Source organism: Acinonyx jubatus, chromosome B3 (assembly GCF_027475565.1).
Source record: "Acinonyx jubatus isolate Ajub_Pintada_27869175 chromosome B3, VMU_Ajub_asm_v1.0, whole genome shotgun sequence".
Lineage (NCBI taxonomy): Eukaryota > Metazoa > Chordata > Mammalia > Carnivora > Felidae > Acinonyx > Acinonyx jubatus.
The window spans coordinates 38,910,615-38,926,905 of NC_069386.1; the positions used below are offsets into that span (position 1 = coordinate 38,910,615).

The 16,291-nt window shown below is 40.4% G+C and overlaps 1 protein-coding gene across 1 annotated transcript in view; it reads right to left on the reverse strand.

Moving 5' to 3' along the window:
* The window catches only part of HACD3 (3-hydroxyacyl-CoA dehydratase 3), a 38,248-nt gene extending 21,957 nt beyond the window's left edge, over window positions 1-16,291 (reverse strand). The window contains exon 1 of the mRNA XM_015078189.3: window positions 16,031-16,291. Within this exon, the coding sequence (XP_014933675.1) occupies window positions 16,031-16,117 (87 nt within the window). The 5' untranslated portion in view covers window positions 16,118-16,291. The remainder of the gene's footprint in view (window positions 1-16,030) is intronic.

The window sequence follows — 16,291 nt, forward strand, 5'->3', positions numbered from 1 at the left end:
ACGTGCCTTTAACTTCATAACTTAAAGTGAAACTCTTTTATCAATGGATAAGAAACTACTCACCTCCTACCTCCCAGCTCAAAGTTAATAATCAGGGAGCAGCGTGTTTCCAGTGACATAACTAATTCATTTAATTTTTCCCCTGTAGGCTCAGTTCTCTGTGCTGAGAGCTCCATCATGCATTGAAGGAAACCGACAAGACAGACACAAGGTTGGAGAGGGGGTATACTCATGGGGAGTGGGAGCCTGCAGGGTCTATTCACAGCCAAGAGTGTTAAGAAAAGGGAAAGAACGAAGGCTGGGGTAGGTGGGGGCGAGCAACTGGGCCGAGCTTTATGTTAAGAACCTCCCTAGTGGGAGTACAGACTTCAGGCTGAGATGCTCATGGAAAGGAGCTAAAAATCTAGATGATCTTCTCTTTCACAGGAAGAGGCAGTTAGGAAACCTCAGTAAAAGGGGCTACACTTCCAGGGACATAGTCCCTCAGTAATGGAAACAGGGTTTTGATATAGCTGTTCTCATTAAATCTAAAGTTCTAGAATGTCTGGAGGTAAATTTCCTACCGAGGTCACTTCTTGCCCAAACTGGGTATGTTTCCTATACTCTAAATCACTTGGAAGGAAAAATGAATAAAATTGAATCAGCAGCCAAAAAACTACTAACAAACAAAAGTCCAGGACCAGATGGCTTCACAGGTAAATACCAAACATTTAAAGAAGAGTTAATACCTATCTTTCTGAAACTATTCCAAAAACTTGGAGAGGAGAAACGCTTCCAAACCTATTCTGTGAGGCCAGCATTACCATTATACCAAAACCAGAGAAAAGAGATTATACACACACACACGCACACACACAATTACAGACCAATATCTCTGATAAATACAGAAACAAAAATTTTCAACAAAATATTAGCAAACTTAAATCAACAGTACATTAAAAGGATCATACACCATGACTGAGATTGATTCCAGGGATGCAAAGATGTTTCCATATACTAAAATCAATCAACATGATACACCACATTAACAGAATGAAGGATAAAAGCCACATACATGATCATCTCAATAGATAAAAAAAGCATCTGACAAAATTCAACATCCAATGATAAATACAATGATATAATTTATCATCATTTATGATTAAACCTCTCAACAAAGAGTGTACAGAGGGAATACACCTCAACATAAAAAATGCCATATAAGACAAACTCATAGGTAATGTCATACTCAATGATGAAAATCTGAAAGCTTTTCTCTAAGATCACGAAGACAAGGACACCCACTGTCCCCACTTTTATCTAACATAGTACTGGAAATCAGACTAAATAAATAAATAAATGGCATCCAAGTTGGTTAAAAAAAAGAAGTAAAATTGTCACTATTTGCAGATAACATGAAGCTAATAAATACAGAAAATTCTAAAGACTCCACCAAAAAACTACTAGAATTAATAAATGAATTCCATCAAGTTGCAGGATATAAAATCAATGTACAGAAATCTGCTGCATTTCTATACACTAATAATGGACTATCAGAAATGGAAATTAAGAAAACAATTTCATTTACACTTGCATCAGAAAGAATAAAATACCTAGGAATAAATTTAACCAAGGAGGGAAAAGACCTGGATTCTGAAAACTGTAAGACACAGGTGAAAAAAATTGAAAGATGATGTAAATAAATGGAAAGATATTCCAGGCTCATAGATTGGAAGAATTAATAGTATTAAATGCCCATACCACCAATAACAATCTACAGACTAAATGCAATCCCTATCAAAATACCAATGGCATTTTTCACAGAACTAGAATAAATAATCCTAAAATTTGTACAGAGCCACAAAAAGACCCCAAATAGCCAAAGCAATTTTGAGAAAGAAGAAGAAAGCAGGAGGCATCATGCTGCCTGATTTCAAACTATACTACAAAGCTATAGTAACCAAACAGTAGAGTACTGGCACAAAGATAGACACAGATCAATGGAACAGAACAGAAAACCCAGAAATAAACCCAAGCGTCCATGGTCAATTAATCTATGGCAAAGGAGGCAAGAATATGCAATGAGAAAAGGACAGTCTCTTCAATCAATGGTGTCAGGAAAACTGGACAGCTACATGTAAAAGAATGAAACTGGACCACTTTCTTATCCCGTATACAAAAATAAACTCAAAATGGATTGAAGATTTAAATGTAAGACCTGAAACAATAAAACTTCTAAAAGAAAACATAGGCAGTAAATTCCTGGACATTCATCTTTGAAATACTTTTTACATCTGTCTCTTCAGGCAAGGACAGCAAAAGCAAAAACAAACAAATACATCACACCAGAAAGCTTTTGCACAGTGAAGGAAACCATTAACAAAACAAAAAGGCAACTTACTGAATGGGTGAAAACATTTGTAAGCGATATATTCCATAAGGGATTAATATCCAAAATATATCAAGAACTCATATACAACTCAACACAGAAACAAAATCCAATTAAAAAAAAGGGGCCCAGGATATGAATAGACATTTTTCCAAAGAAGACATACGGATAGCCAACAGACACATGAAAAGATGCTAAACATGACTAATCATCAGGGAAATGCAAATCAAAAGTACAATGAGATTATCACGTCACACCTGTCAGAATGGCTATTATCCAAAAGAAAAAAAAAAAATCTTGGTGAGGATGTGGAAAAAAGGGAGACCTCATGTACTGTTGGTGAGAATGTAAATTGGTCAGCCACTATGGAAAACAGTATGGAGTTTCCTCAAAAAATTAAAATAGGACTACCATACAATCCAGCGACTCTTCTTCTGGGTATTTATCCAAAAAAAAAAAAAAAAGAAAAAAAAAGAAAGAAAATACTTTGCTAAGATTTAAGAACTTTTTAAATGTTTATGTATTTATTTTGAGGGGGAACAGGGCAGAGAGAGAGAGAGAACCCCAAGCAGGCTCTGTGCTGTCAGTGCAGAGCCCGATGCAGGGCTGATTCTACGAACCGTGAGATCATGACCTGAGCTAAAATCAAGAGTCAGACACTCAGCCAAGCCCCTGTCAACTACAATTTTTTAAAAAAAGAATATAAATTTCCTGCCAACCTCTACTTTGTTGCATCTCTCAAGCTCTGAATTATTATTTTCATTATCATTCAGTCTAACGTATGTTCTAATATTGATTACTGTTTCTTTCTTGATACGTGGGTTACTAAGAAGTATTTAATTTCCAAAATACATGAGATTTTCTAGTCATCTTATTATCAATTTCTACCTCAACTGCATTGTGGTCAGAGGATATTCTCTGTGTGATTTGAACCCTCTCAAATTTGTGGAGACTTGCATTAGGAAGCAGTATACAATCAAATCGTGTAAATGTTCTGAGTGTACTTGAATGTGTGTTCTAGAATTGTTAGACACAGGGTTCTACATATGTCTACTGGGTTTACTGTTAACTATTTACTCACATAATCTATATCCTTACTGAATTTTACCTTGTTATTCTATCAATTACTGAGAAATCACACTACTGTAAACGTCTATTTCTCCTTGTACTTCTGTTACTTTACATAATACTGAAGCCACGTTAGTTACATATAATACTGTTTTGCCTTCCTGGTGAACTGAAACCTCTATCATTATGAACTGACCATTCAGTCTCTAAAAATACATTTTGTCTAAAATTCTTATCTGATATCAGCATCGCTATACCACAGGGATCTGCATTTGCTTCTGCCAGGCACCTATGGGCTCTACCAATTGAGACCACTTTAAACTAAATTCATGACTTGAGGATTTTTAGATCGCCAAAACTGTACGGTGTATTTGAGCTACATAATCTTTTAAGAGCCAACTAATGATTTTAACTCTTCAAGGACCTTTTCCCCCACTTTACTCAGTGCTAAGACATCTGGGGAGGAGGGGATGGGATGGATTTACTTCTAGGTCATCGCTACCCTAAGAGTATAGTCCTCTGAAGTAGTTTGTGCGAAGAAGGGTTTCCTGTTACATATTGCATATTCGATGGGCTTTGGTCTTATTCTGTCCCCTGCACTCTGTCGGGCAAAGTTCAAGTGTACTCAGTTGAGCAAATATTCTCAGGGCAAAGCAGTTTCTATATTCAGCTTTACCAGAATTCCCACTTTAATTTCTAACCTGTTCACTCTTTGATGATTTTAAGATTTTCACTGAATATTTTTAGGTGTTCTTAGGATCTGCACAACCTAGCCCATCTTTCACTAGAGAAGAATTGTCCTTTTGCTTATGAAAAGAGGAGTGGTTAGGGACAAGGGTAAAAGGTGACTCTGAAGTTAGATGGACCTGAGTTCAAATCCTAATTACACCACTTTTATTTCTATCATTCACTTTCAAATCCATAGCAACTATTTTTTTTTAACTTTATTTAGAGCAGGAGCGCGCGCGCGCACGCACGTACGTGAGTGGGGGAGGGGCAGAGAAAGAGGGAGACAGAGGATCTGAAGGGGGCTCCGCACTGACAACACAGAGTCCAACACGGGGCTCAAACTCACGAACCTGAGATCATGACCTGAGCCAATTCAAGACTCAGACGCTTAACCAACTGAGCCACCCAGGCACCCCAGCAGCCATCATTATTTTTAAAACAACAGTAACACCACTTTTTTCACAAAATTGTTGCAAGAATTGAACAGTAACATGCACAGTCTGGCAGCTAGTAAGCACTCATATTCCGGTTGCTTTTCTTCCTCTGACTAGAATGCCCTTCTAAGCTTCCTTATCTGTTGAATACTATTCATCTTTCAAAATCCAGGCCAAATATTAATTCCTCTTCTCTCCTACTCACCTCCAACATTAATAGTTTCCTTACTACTTTGTCTTTATTGTCATTATAATAATTATCACACTGTTCTGCAATTATTGTTTATTGGTGCATGGGCCCCTCTAGACTTGAGCTCCTTGATGGCAGGGGCTGTGTCTTATTCATCTCTGAATTCCTACTATCTCAACAACTAGTGAACTGAAGTTAAATCAATGCATCCCATTTTCATAATTTCTGACAGAGCTACAGAGTTCAGGGAACTATCTGCTACCTAAGCCTTTAGACATTTAGATCTCATTTAAACCATTCGTATTTCATTTGGCACGTGTGTGATTAATATATGCACAAAAAAGTTACATAGCAACCATGGGGCTGCTATCTTTAAAAGGGACTGTTTCCAAAATCAGCCCTTGGCTGGCATCTGGGAACCTGGCTTTCCTCCATCACCTAACAGTTGGTTCACTGTGCCTAGATTGTGCTTACAATGTGATTAATGGTGAACACGAACACCAACTTTCCTTCTGGGAGTCTAGAATTTTGGTACATGGATACTGCACCTGTAAGGGGCTTCCATGGACAGAAACATTACATAAAAGTCACTGCACTTTTCACTGCTGGGAAAAAGAGCAACTCAAGTATACAACCTCACAGGAAAGAGGAGGATGAGGAGCCCTGTGCGTGGATTTCTCCACGCTCCACTGTGTTTTTATCCTTTGCTGATCATATACCCTTTCACTGTCATAAACCTTAGCCAGGAGTACAACCATATGCTGAATCCCATGAATCCTTCTAAGTGAATTAGCAAACATAGAGGTGGGTGGGCATCCGTGCCAAAAAGCGTCTCAACCCAATGTTTTATTTTGGAAATTTTTAAGTTCACTTTAAAAAGTGAGGGAAAAAAAAGAGTGTAATGAATACTCATATGCCATTCATCAATTGCTTGTATTTAATCACACTTGCTTTTTCTACTACATGATTTTTCTGAATCATCTCACAATGAGTTGCAGACATCGTGACGCTTCACCCCTAAACATTTGAGCACGCTTCTTCTAAAAAGGACGATGTTCTCTTACATACTTACCACAATTTTCTCATACCTAAGAACAAAAATTCTGTATCATCTAACAACCAGTTTATATTCAAACAACTGTCTGAAAAAAAAAAAAAAAAAACGTTTACTTGTTTCAGTTCTCTACTGTAACGCAAAACTTGGAGGCTTGAAGCGAAACTATGCAGGTTGACTGGGGTTAGATGGACGGCTCCCCGGGATGCTCGCTAGGCCTATATATAGTATATTGGGCTGAACATCCACTCACATGGCTCAGAGTTGATGTTGCTTGTCATCTGGGAGTTCAGCTAGGGCTGCTGACCAGAGTACCTGTGTGTGTGACCTCTCTCTGTGATCTGGGTTTCTTACAGTGGGGCTGCTGAGTTCTGGGAAGGAATGTCTCAATAAGCAAGTGTTCTAAGAGAGAGAAAGCATAAGCTGGCAGTTCTCTTAAAAAAAGTTAGGTCTGGAACTGACTACAGCATCATTCTGCAGCATTCTACTAGTTAAGCTGCCACAGGACCTGTCCAGATTCAAAGGAAGAGAAAATAGAGTCCACTTCTCAACTGAGCTCTTGACATGGGTGCCTTTAAACCACTACTACATGTATACTTTTTTAAAAAAACCAATCCAGAATCCAATCAAGGATCATACATCCCATTTGACTGTTTAATGTCTATCTTAACCTAATACAGACTTCTACTTTTATTATGTTTAATCCATGCCAGTTGTCTTAGAAAATATATCATGTCCTGGATTTGTCTGTACATTCCTTCATATTAACCATTTTTGACAACAATACTTCATAAGTTATATAGGCACTTCTTTTTCTTCTTTTTCTTTTTTTTTTTTTTTGATATGGATACTTCTTAAGGTATCATAAGAGGCCAATACTGTCATATGGGTGATACTAAGTTTGATCATTTGATTAAGAGACGGGGACTGCCAGAACCCTCTACTGTAAAGGTACTTTTTCTTTTGCAATTAGTAAATAATCTAACTGTCATCTCCTATTCTCTCTTTCCTCCAGCTGTCACCCACTGTTAATCCTTGCCTGATTTGGAGGCTCCGCAACGATTTTCTAATTCAATCATTCCTTCATTTTTTTTTTAAGCTGGCATTCGTGTGTAAGGAAGAGCTTTTTTCCCCTTTCTCTCTCCCTTCCCTCTTTTATTTTAAATTGAAATTTTTATTGAGATCATTGTAAATCTACATGCAGTTATAAGAAATAACACTGAGAGATCCTTTGTACTCTTTGCCCAGCTTCTCCCAATGATATTTTACATAATTATACATTGTATACATATTGTACATAACATACATAATTATACATATTGTAGAATATCACAATCAGGATATTGATATTGATACAATCCACTCAACTTCTTCATAGTTTCCCTGTTCAACTTGTATTCATTTGTGTGTATGTGTGTGAGTTCTACACAACTTTACTACAAGTATAGGTTCTTCTATCCATCACTGTCAAGATACTGAACAGTTACAGATCCCTGGTGCTTAACCACGCCTACCTCCTGTCACCTTCCCCCAGCCTCCCCCATTGCTCCACCTTCATTTCTTTTTGACTATCACTATGAACTGGTGGATCTTCTTTTTTACTACTCTCTACCAAAATCCACTACTATTCTTATTCTTTTTGATGTTCAAATTATCACAAATTTGGCCAGTGTAAATCTCTTCAAACTGGCTGCTATGTTATTCTGACTTGACCTTGTAGCCTTTGAGGATGTTGTATTTTTCTCTAGCACAGACTTATAATAATCTGCCATTTCTTCAAGGAGCCTTAGTGCATTTAGTGGGAAATGGTAATTCAGGAAACAGGATCTGGCACATTGAGGTATACTCAATGCTCATTTTTAGTGTCTAGCTAGGAATTTTTAAAATCACATTGTCATATTTAAATTTCCAATTCAAATTTACTATTATAGAGCTTCTCATCTTCTGTCACTCAACATTTTTATCTTTTTACTTACAGTGAAAATCTTGGTTCCTAATAGCATTAACCTATTTACTTATTTGTGTGATCCTCAAAAAGTTTCTGAATTATATATCTACTTTTACTTACAGTTAACCTACTGAGTAAAATATAACATTTATTTGCAGTTCTTTTTGTTCTCAGAATGTATTCTACTAAAGAACCAGAGTACTGTGTTCAATTGTTACTTGCATTAACTTACTCATCTGGATGGCTATGGTATCCACTTGAAATATAGTTAGGTCCTTTTGATTGTACTTTTGAATTTCAAGATTTGCCATTGTATTCTTTTTTATTGAGTTCTATTTTTGAATACGTAAAATACTCACATTGTCCAAAAGTCAAACTTTGTAGAAATGGATCTTCAGAAGTTCTGTCTTAAAGCTATCTCCCTCTACCACATTCCCACTCACCACCTATAGGTAACCATTTCAGTAGTTTCTGGTTAATCTTTCCTTTATACGTATGCGTACACGTCTTCCAAAAAATAAGTAAATACACCCAGATATTCTTGTATCCCTTTCATTCTACATTAAAGGTAGCATATAATATACATTCTCACATACCTGCTTTTTTCACCTAACCCAATCCTCACCAGTTCATACAGACCTCACTTGTTCTTTTTACAGCTACATTATATTCAATTGGGTAAACATAACAGTACATATCCCCTTCAATCTCCCTTTTTGGAATCCAAATTCTACTTACACTTTAAAACGCGGGGCGCCTGGGTGGCTCAGTCGGTTAAGTGTCCGACTTCAGCTCAGGTCATGATCTCACAGTCGTGGGCTGGAGCCCCACATCTGGCTCTGTTCTGACAGCTCACAGCCTGGAGCCTGCTTCCGATTCTGTGTCTCCCTTTCTCTCTGCCTCTCCCCTGCTTGTGCGCTCTCTAAAAACAACGCAGCTCAAGGCCCACATCTTTTAGAAAGAAAGCCTTCCTCTTATCTCTGAACTCCAAAATGCTGCACCACTGATTTCTCCGCCCATCCCTTCCCCCCTCCCAGAAAAAAACTTCTTTAAAAGTTATCTATAATCATTACTTCTTCCTCACCATAAACTTACTCTTAAATCTACTCTGATCTAGCCTCCATCCCTGCCATTCCACTGAAACTGTTATTATCAAGATCAATAACCTCCATGCTGGCAAATCCAATAGACATGTTCAACCTGTGAGCATCACTGGACACAGCTGAATACACCCCACAGAAACACCCCTAACCCCTGGCATCTAGAATATCAGAGGACACTGGGTTTTATGCCTCACAGGCTACTCCTTCTCTATCTTTTGCTGTTCTTTCTCCTCTGCTCAACTTCTAAATGGCTGAGTAGCTCAGGACTCAACCCTGGGCTGCTTCCTATCTCCATCAGTTTTTTTGTTTTTAATTTTTTTTAACGTTTATTTATTTTTGAGAGAAAGAGAGACAGAGTATGAGCAAGGGAGGGGCAGAGAGAGAGGGAGGCACAGAATCCGGAGCAGGCTCCAGGCCCCGAGCTGCCAGCACAGAGCCCAACATGGGGCTCAAACTCACGAACTGCGAGATCATGACCTGAACCAAAGTCAGACGCTTAACTGACTGAGCCACCCAGCTGACCCTCTACCAGTTTTTAATGTCTATCAGTTTTCTGTCCTAAACTGGCATCGGGCCAAATTACACCCACAATATTTTATATGGCCTGCAGAAATTATTTTTGTTTTATTTATGTATTAATTTTTCATCTGAATTCACCACCAAGTACTTCCCACCCAGGGATTCTGCAGGAGCTGTTCCCTCTCTCTGTGACATTCAGTCCTCCTCATTTTGCATGGCTTCTTCGCATTTAGGTCTCTGCTCACATGACACTTCCTCAGACAGCTTCCCTGACAACCCAGTCTGAGGCGGTTCACATGATTCTTTCTCCTGTTTGTCTTGTTTGGCTCCGTAACGTTCACTATTGGCTCAAACTATTCGATGAACTTGTTTACTTCTATTATCACTCTTCCACCACCAGCAGTGTCAGCACATAAACTTCATGAGAGGAGGGACCTCCGTCTGCCTTGGCTCATGCCCAAGTCCCAGAATCTGAGTCTAGAAGACTCCCAAGCATACAGTAGGCATTTACATACATTTGTTCAATAACTTCAGTGTAAAACTATGACTTTTTTTCATTTAAAAAAATCTGGATTTCCGGCTTCTCTTTCACAAATTAGAGAATTAGATGCCAACCTCAGATCTGCATTCTTGCACAACAGTAGCTCCCTCTGTAAGATGAACCCTATTCTCTCCAACTGACCACACTGCCCACCCAGCTCACTTCACATTTACTGGCGCTCACTATATGCCAGATATCGTTTAAAAATTTTTTTTAAGTTTATTATTTATTTTGAGAGAGAGAAAGAACACACACGAGCAGGGGAGGGGCAGAGAGAAGGGGAGCGAGAGAGAATCTCAAGCAGGCTTCGTACTATCAGTGCGGAGCCGGACTCGGGGCTCAAACCCACGAACCGTGAGGTTATGACCTGAGCCGAAACCAAGAGTCCGACACTTAACCAACTGAGCCAACCCAGGTGCCCCTGCCAGGTATCATTTAAAGTGTTTCACATTACTAGCTCACACGCAGAAACACACAAAGCCCTATAAAATAGGTACTATTACAACAATTTTACAAATGGGAAACTAAGGCTTACAGAGGCTTTGTAACTTGCCCAGGATAACAAGATCAGCAAGTGGCAAAACCGAGATTCAAATCAAGGCAAAAAGAGACACCCAGGCTCCTAATCGCTACGCGGTATTTTGGGCATTTGAGTTGGTAACCTTTGATCTACAGTCTCTACCTGGGTGAGCTCATCCTGTCTCAAGAATTTAAATACTACAACTTATTAACTGACAACTCCAAACTCTGCTATATTTCAGCAATTCTGAAGTGCACATTTTTTTCACATTTAAAATCTCTAAAATCAGGATATATACTACCATAGATAGTGGCACCTTACAAGTGCTCTGGTAAAGTGGCAGCCATGACATGGTTGTCCCTGGCTGAACATGGGAATTTGGCTATTGTTCCAGATGGCATGGCGACACGGGTGTAACTCAGTTTTTCAGTCAACAAACCACTTGCAGGCCATTTGAGGAAGGAGTAGGAGTCCTGATTCTATTCTGGAAATGTTCTGTTGACGTCTTCTGGTAACATCAAGAAGTGCCCGCATCAAAACTTATAAATAGGTCCTGATGACTTGAAAAAAAACAATGCTCATGTAGAGCACTCTCTCAGAAATGCTGCATTTCTGGTCCTCTTAATGGCACAGAGGATGATACCATGTGGAAAAGCAGGGACAGTGACATCTCTGAGCTGAAGGTGATTCAGAAGAGTGAGTTCTAAAATATGAAGATGGTTTAGAAATAATTTCACTAATTTATTTTGCTTAAACTTACATGTACAGAAGAGTGAACTATATATGCAAAGATATTTAGGACTTTTAAGACTGTTTTTAAAAAAAGAAAATAAGCAGCCCTGACAGCTGAAACTGATCTGACATTCACAGCTAGATCTCAAAATTATTACAAGCTGTTCTAAAGCTCACAGCAAAGCCATTTTTGCTCTCCTACACAAATAGTCTCAAATAAAACCAGCTGACCTCAGGTTTCTCTGAGACCATGATAAAATGACACAAAGTAAGGTCAACTCATAATTTTGTCTTAAGAACAGGTCACTATGCCATCCACAAAATATCCAATCATAGAAATGTCCCCATTTTCTACAGCATTGAATCTAAAATGAATCCCTACTTCCTTAGACCCTTTCCCAAACATCCAAGTTTGGGATTTCTATTATCACTTATTTCTAACACCCCCTTACTGAGATACCCCAAGATTCCCCAATACGTGTTCTCCCTCATTGAAACAAGCAATAAAGCCACTTGTTAAAACAAGGTGTTTCTGGTGGTCTTTGACAGAGGGGGAGTTGTATAAAAATGTCCCATTGCTGAACAATCTCACCAACAACCGATAATGTTAGACTTTTCATCTCTCCCAATCTAAGAAATATTGGTTTACTAACAAACACTATCCCTTCAATTTACATGTCCCTGATTATAACTAAGATCAAGCATCTTCTCAGGTATACTGGCCATTCTTGTTTCCTTTTACTCTGAATTGCTTATATTTTCTGCCCCCTTTTTAATGGGTAATATGTCTTTTCCTAATTGATCTGTAGTGGTTCTTTATATATTTCCGACGTTAATCGTTTGTCGGTGATATGTGCTGTAGATATCTTCTTCAGGTTTGTCTTAAATTTGTTAATCTTTAGGGTTTATGCTTTGTGTGTCTTATTTAACACATTCTTCTCTGGTCCAATACCGTAAAGACAGTCTCTTATATCTTCTTTTAGTAGTTTCGCTTAGCATTCAGGTCATTAACCCACCTGGAATTAACTTTTGTGTATGACATAAGGCAAGATCTTATTTTATCTTTTTGCTATCTGTGTTTTGTTGTTGTTGTTGCCATTGCTGTTGTTGTTTGGGGGTTTCTTATTTTTTATTTTGGAGAGAGAGAGTGTGTGCAGACAGGGGAGAGGGGCAGAGGGAGAGAGGGAATCTTAAGCAGGCTCCTGACCTGAGCCAAAATCAAGAGTCAGATGCTGAACAGACTGAGCCACCCAGGGGCCCCTCATTTTGTTATCTGGATTACCAATCATCCCCAAATAATTTCCCGAATTGTTCATCCTTTCCCCTACTAATACGCAAAGCCACCTCTGTCGTACAATACGTGTGATACCATATACGGATAACTCTGCTAATAGACTCTACCTTGTTCTACTGCTCTTTGGTTTCTCTCATCTAAGGTTTAACATCACAATATAATCCCTTTCATTTGAATAGCAATCTAGAATTTACAAAGCACTTTCAAATCCATGATCCAATTCAAACTTTAAAAAAATCCTGTGAATGAGGGGTATTCAAACTTTGTGTGAAGAACCTGAGACACATAAGGGTTAAGTGAATTATCCACGGCCCCTAGACGGTAGGTAGAAGAGCAAGAACCCACCCTCATGTCTTCAGTTACCACTCTTTCTACCAGACTGTCTATCAACTAAGGACAACAACAGTATCTGCCAAACAGCTCCCGAACAGAGGTATGCACTTTGTTCCCATATAACTTTAAAACAAACAAAAACCTTGATAAATGAACAAATGCTCTAACAACTACAGTTGCCGTGGCTGGCACAAACCTGTATGTTATGCTTATCTTGAAAATAAACTCTGTTGTGAAAAGGACTCTGCCCTAGCCCCCTGGACTCCAGCTGGCATCTTTGCTACTGCTTACCTCAAACTCAGACAATGCTGCAGTTGAAGCCTTTACTGTATACTAGTCCTCCTCACATCAGTAGTGGTTTCTCCGCAGCCACTAACCCTGTACCTCCAAAGACAGAATGGAGACGTGAAAACTGGACAGTTCTTTGTGTCTCAGAAAGGGAGGGGAGGGGAGCTGCTGCCCCCAAATTGGAATTCAACACTAAAACTCACTAACATAGAAGCTGTGAAACATGCCAGAAAGCAGGGAGCAACAGAGAGCTGTCCAAAAACCCAGCACCTAGCTTAATGAGATAAGAGTAGTAGGCACGCTGCAAATGGTTTTCACTGAATAAGTGCATTGCTTCATTCGGACCCTGAATCACAGGTCCACAGCCCTGCACTGGGCAGTTAAGTGAGAAATTAAAAAGAAAGAGCAGCCCCTGACATTCAGAGGGTGGCCTGTCACAGCTTGGCCACATTATTCTCCTATTAGGCATAATGGCACAGAATACCAACCTCGGACAAGGTTATTATGAAACGTTAATGAAATGAGACAAAGGTCATTTCATAATTTTGGGTAAGCACAGACAAAAACATGGCCACTACGCTACCCACAAAATACCAGACACCCTTTCTCTCTTGGCCAAAATGAGTGACTGCTACTTCTCTACCAATTATTTTATTCTTTTGCTAGTCTCTCCTCCCAACAGATAAGATGTATTCAGATAACCAACCACAGAATTGTCCCTGTTTTCTGACAGCATCCAAATCCTACAATCAGTTTCAACCCCCTTAATGAGACACCATTGTCCCCCATGGGCTATGCTCTCCTTGCTGGAATGAATAATAAACCCAACCTGTTCAACTAGAGGTGTTTCTCTGGCAGTCTTTGGCTGTCATGCATTGACACGGTACAAGTCAGAAAACCCAAAAGTTCATGCCTTTCTCTTTCTGGAAAGTTCTTCCAATCTCAGTTTGAAAAGAACATGTCATCTCATTTCTGAAGGTCATGTCTAACTAAACAAAAGAGAGGTAACAAATTCCTTTAACACCAGGTTAAAGGAGACCTGGTTCATAGTCAACTCTAATTCTACCAATAAACATACCCATACACAAAACTTTTTGTTTGTATAAGATAATATGCTTCTTCTAGACAGTATGCCCTTGGAAAGCTGAGACTATCTGACTCATCTTTATAAATCTCTAGTACCCCACACAAGGTAGAGGATTTCTTTTACGAACGGTACTAACATGTTGCTTTTGGAGGAAAAATGTTTTTCCCAAACATAAAAGGATTCTCTATCCAAAAGAAACTTCCATTTTCTTCCTCCACCTTTACATTTCCTTATCTATAACACATTTCAAATGTAAACTTTTCGTGTTTCTAAACATACTAAGTGTGATGAACATGTGTTCATACTTCTTAACTAAGAGGTTGAGATCTCTTAAGACAAACATAAGTATGATGCATTCTTTCATTTGTCCAACTAATTTCCATTTCTTTCCACCACCACCCCCCTATGCCCTTAAACACCTTTAGTGTTTGCAGCTTCAAAAGTATCCCAGAATAGTACATCCTTATTACATGATAACATCTAGAGAGGACAGGGCCTGAGTTTAACTGGTCTACATAATGCTTGACTAAATACTTTTTAACAAGAGACTGTCATAACTAACACACATTCCACACTTATTGAGTGAGAACCCTCTCCAAATGGGGACTTTGATTCCCATCAACAAAGATTTTGTTTGTTTCCTTCTTTATTACAACACCCTGAAGAGCACAGAACATTTACTCATCTTCTGATGCAAAAATATAATTCAGTCTGGTTTAATACATTAAATGACACACCATGCAATGTCACATCCTATTTAAAGGCATTCTGGCCAGTATTGTCTTTATCTTTCAACGGGAAAACAGGTTTAAATTCCAGAAACAGATTCAATTCAACAAATTCAAATCTACACTGAAAGAGCACCTACACTCACTTCACAAGACAATATGCCAGGCAGGCAGAGGGACAGAAGCACAAACTCCTGACTCAGAGGCAGTGAGCTGAGTGGAGTGAAGGAGGTTACGAATTGCCACAGATATCAGGGAGAAGTAGGGAGTAAGGATGACTGGGGAAAGAACATTCCAGACTGAAAACTCCAGTTTCTCAAAGACTGGAATCCGGATGCTCTGGACAGAGGCAGAGGCTACACAGGTCTTGGGATCTCCACCATTTAGGGGGCAACAGCTTGTTCATGGAGGAGGCTAAGGAAATCAAACATAAATGTTGGATGTAGCTTAATTTTTAAGTTCTCTATGCAACTCCTCAAACCTGAGCTCATAGCCTTCAGAATAGGGGCGGAAATCACTTTCTCGGGGTTCCCCGGATTTTAAAATTAAAATTAACAAGAATGATTTCCATCACTGAACGGTTGGAAGGTGGGTGTGGCCCCTCTGGGGCAGCGGCGGGCCTTGTGAACGTTGGACAGGCCCAGCTGGACCTCTCAGGCGAACGCCAGGCGTCCTAACAAGCCACGGTCACTCTGAACCCCTGGCCCAACGAGCTCATCCCACGTCTCCAAGGGCCTTGGCGAACTCGAACCCCGGCGGCCAGGCCTCCAGGGCCGGGCTCGGGCTCCATCAGGCCTCAAACTGCGAACAAAGAGAAGGCCCGGGCAGCCTCTGAGACCCGCGCAGGACTCACGCAGCACCCGAAGGTACCTGCAGCCTTCAGGGGGTCGCGCCCCAGGCCCGTGGTGTGCGGGTGCGCCTCGACCAGGGCCAGTTCCTGCCCGGGCCTGGACGCCGAAAGTGCACCGCGTCGCCGAACCCGTTGGTGCACTGCAGGCTCTCCAGCGCGCACTGGGACAAAGAGAGTGGCGGGGATCGGCGGGTCCCGGGAGCTGCGACCCCGCGTTCGTCCCGCCGCCCGCAGCGGCCTTTACCTGTACGTCACTCAGCTCCACGCGCAGATACAGCTCGCGGTGTCGCTGAGCCCAGTAGACGTGAGGCGTCAGCACCTGATTCTCCATGGCCACACCGCACGGGGCGCGGGGAGACGGATCGCTGCGCCTCGCTGCCTCGGATAGTGAGAGACTGGTGCCGGTCGAACGCAGGCCACAAACCCCTGCGCTCTTGAGCGCCGGCAGCCGCCAACCTCGAGACACCCCACGCTCGCAGGCTGCGCCTGCGCAATGACGGGGGAG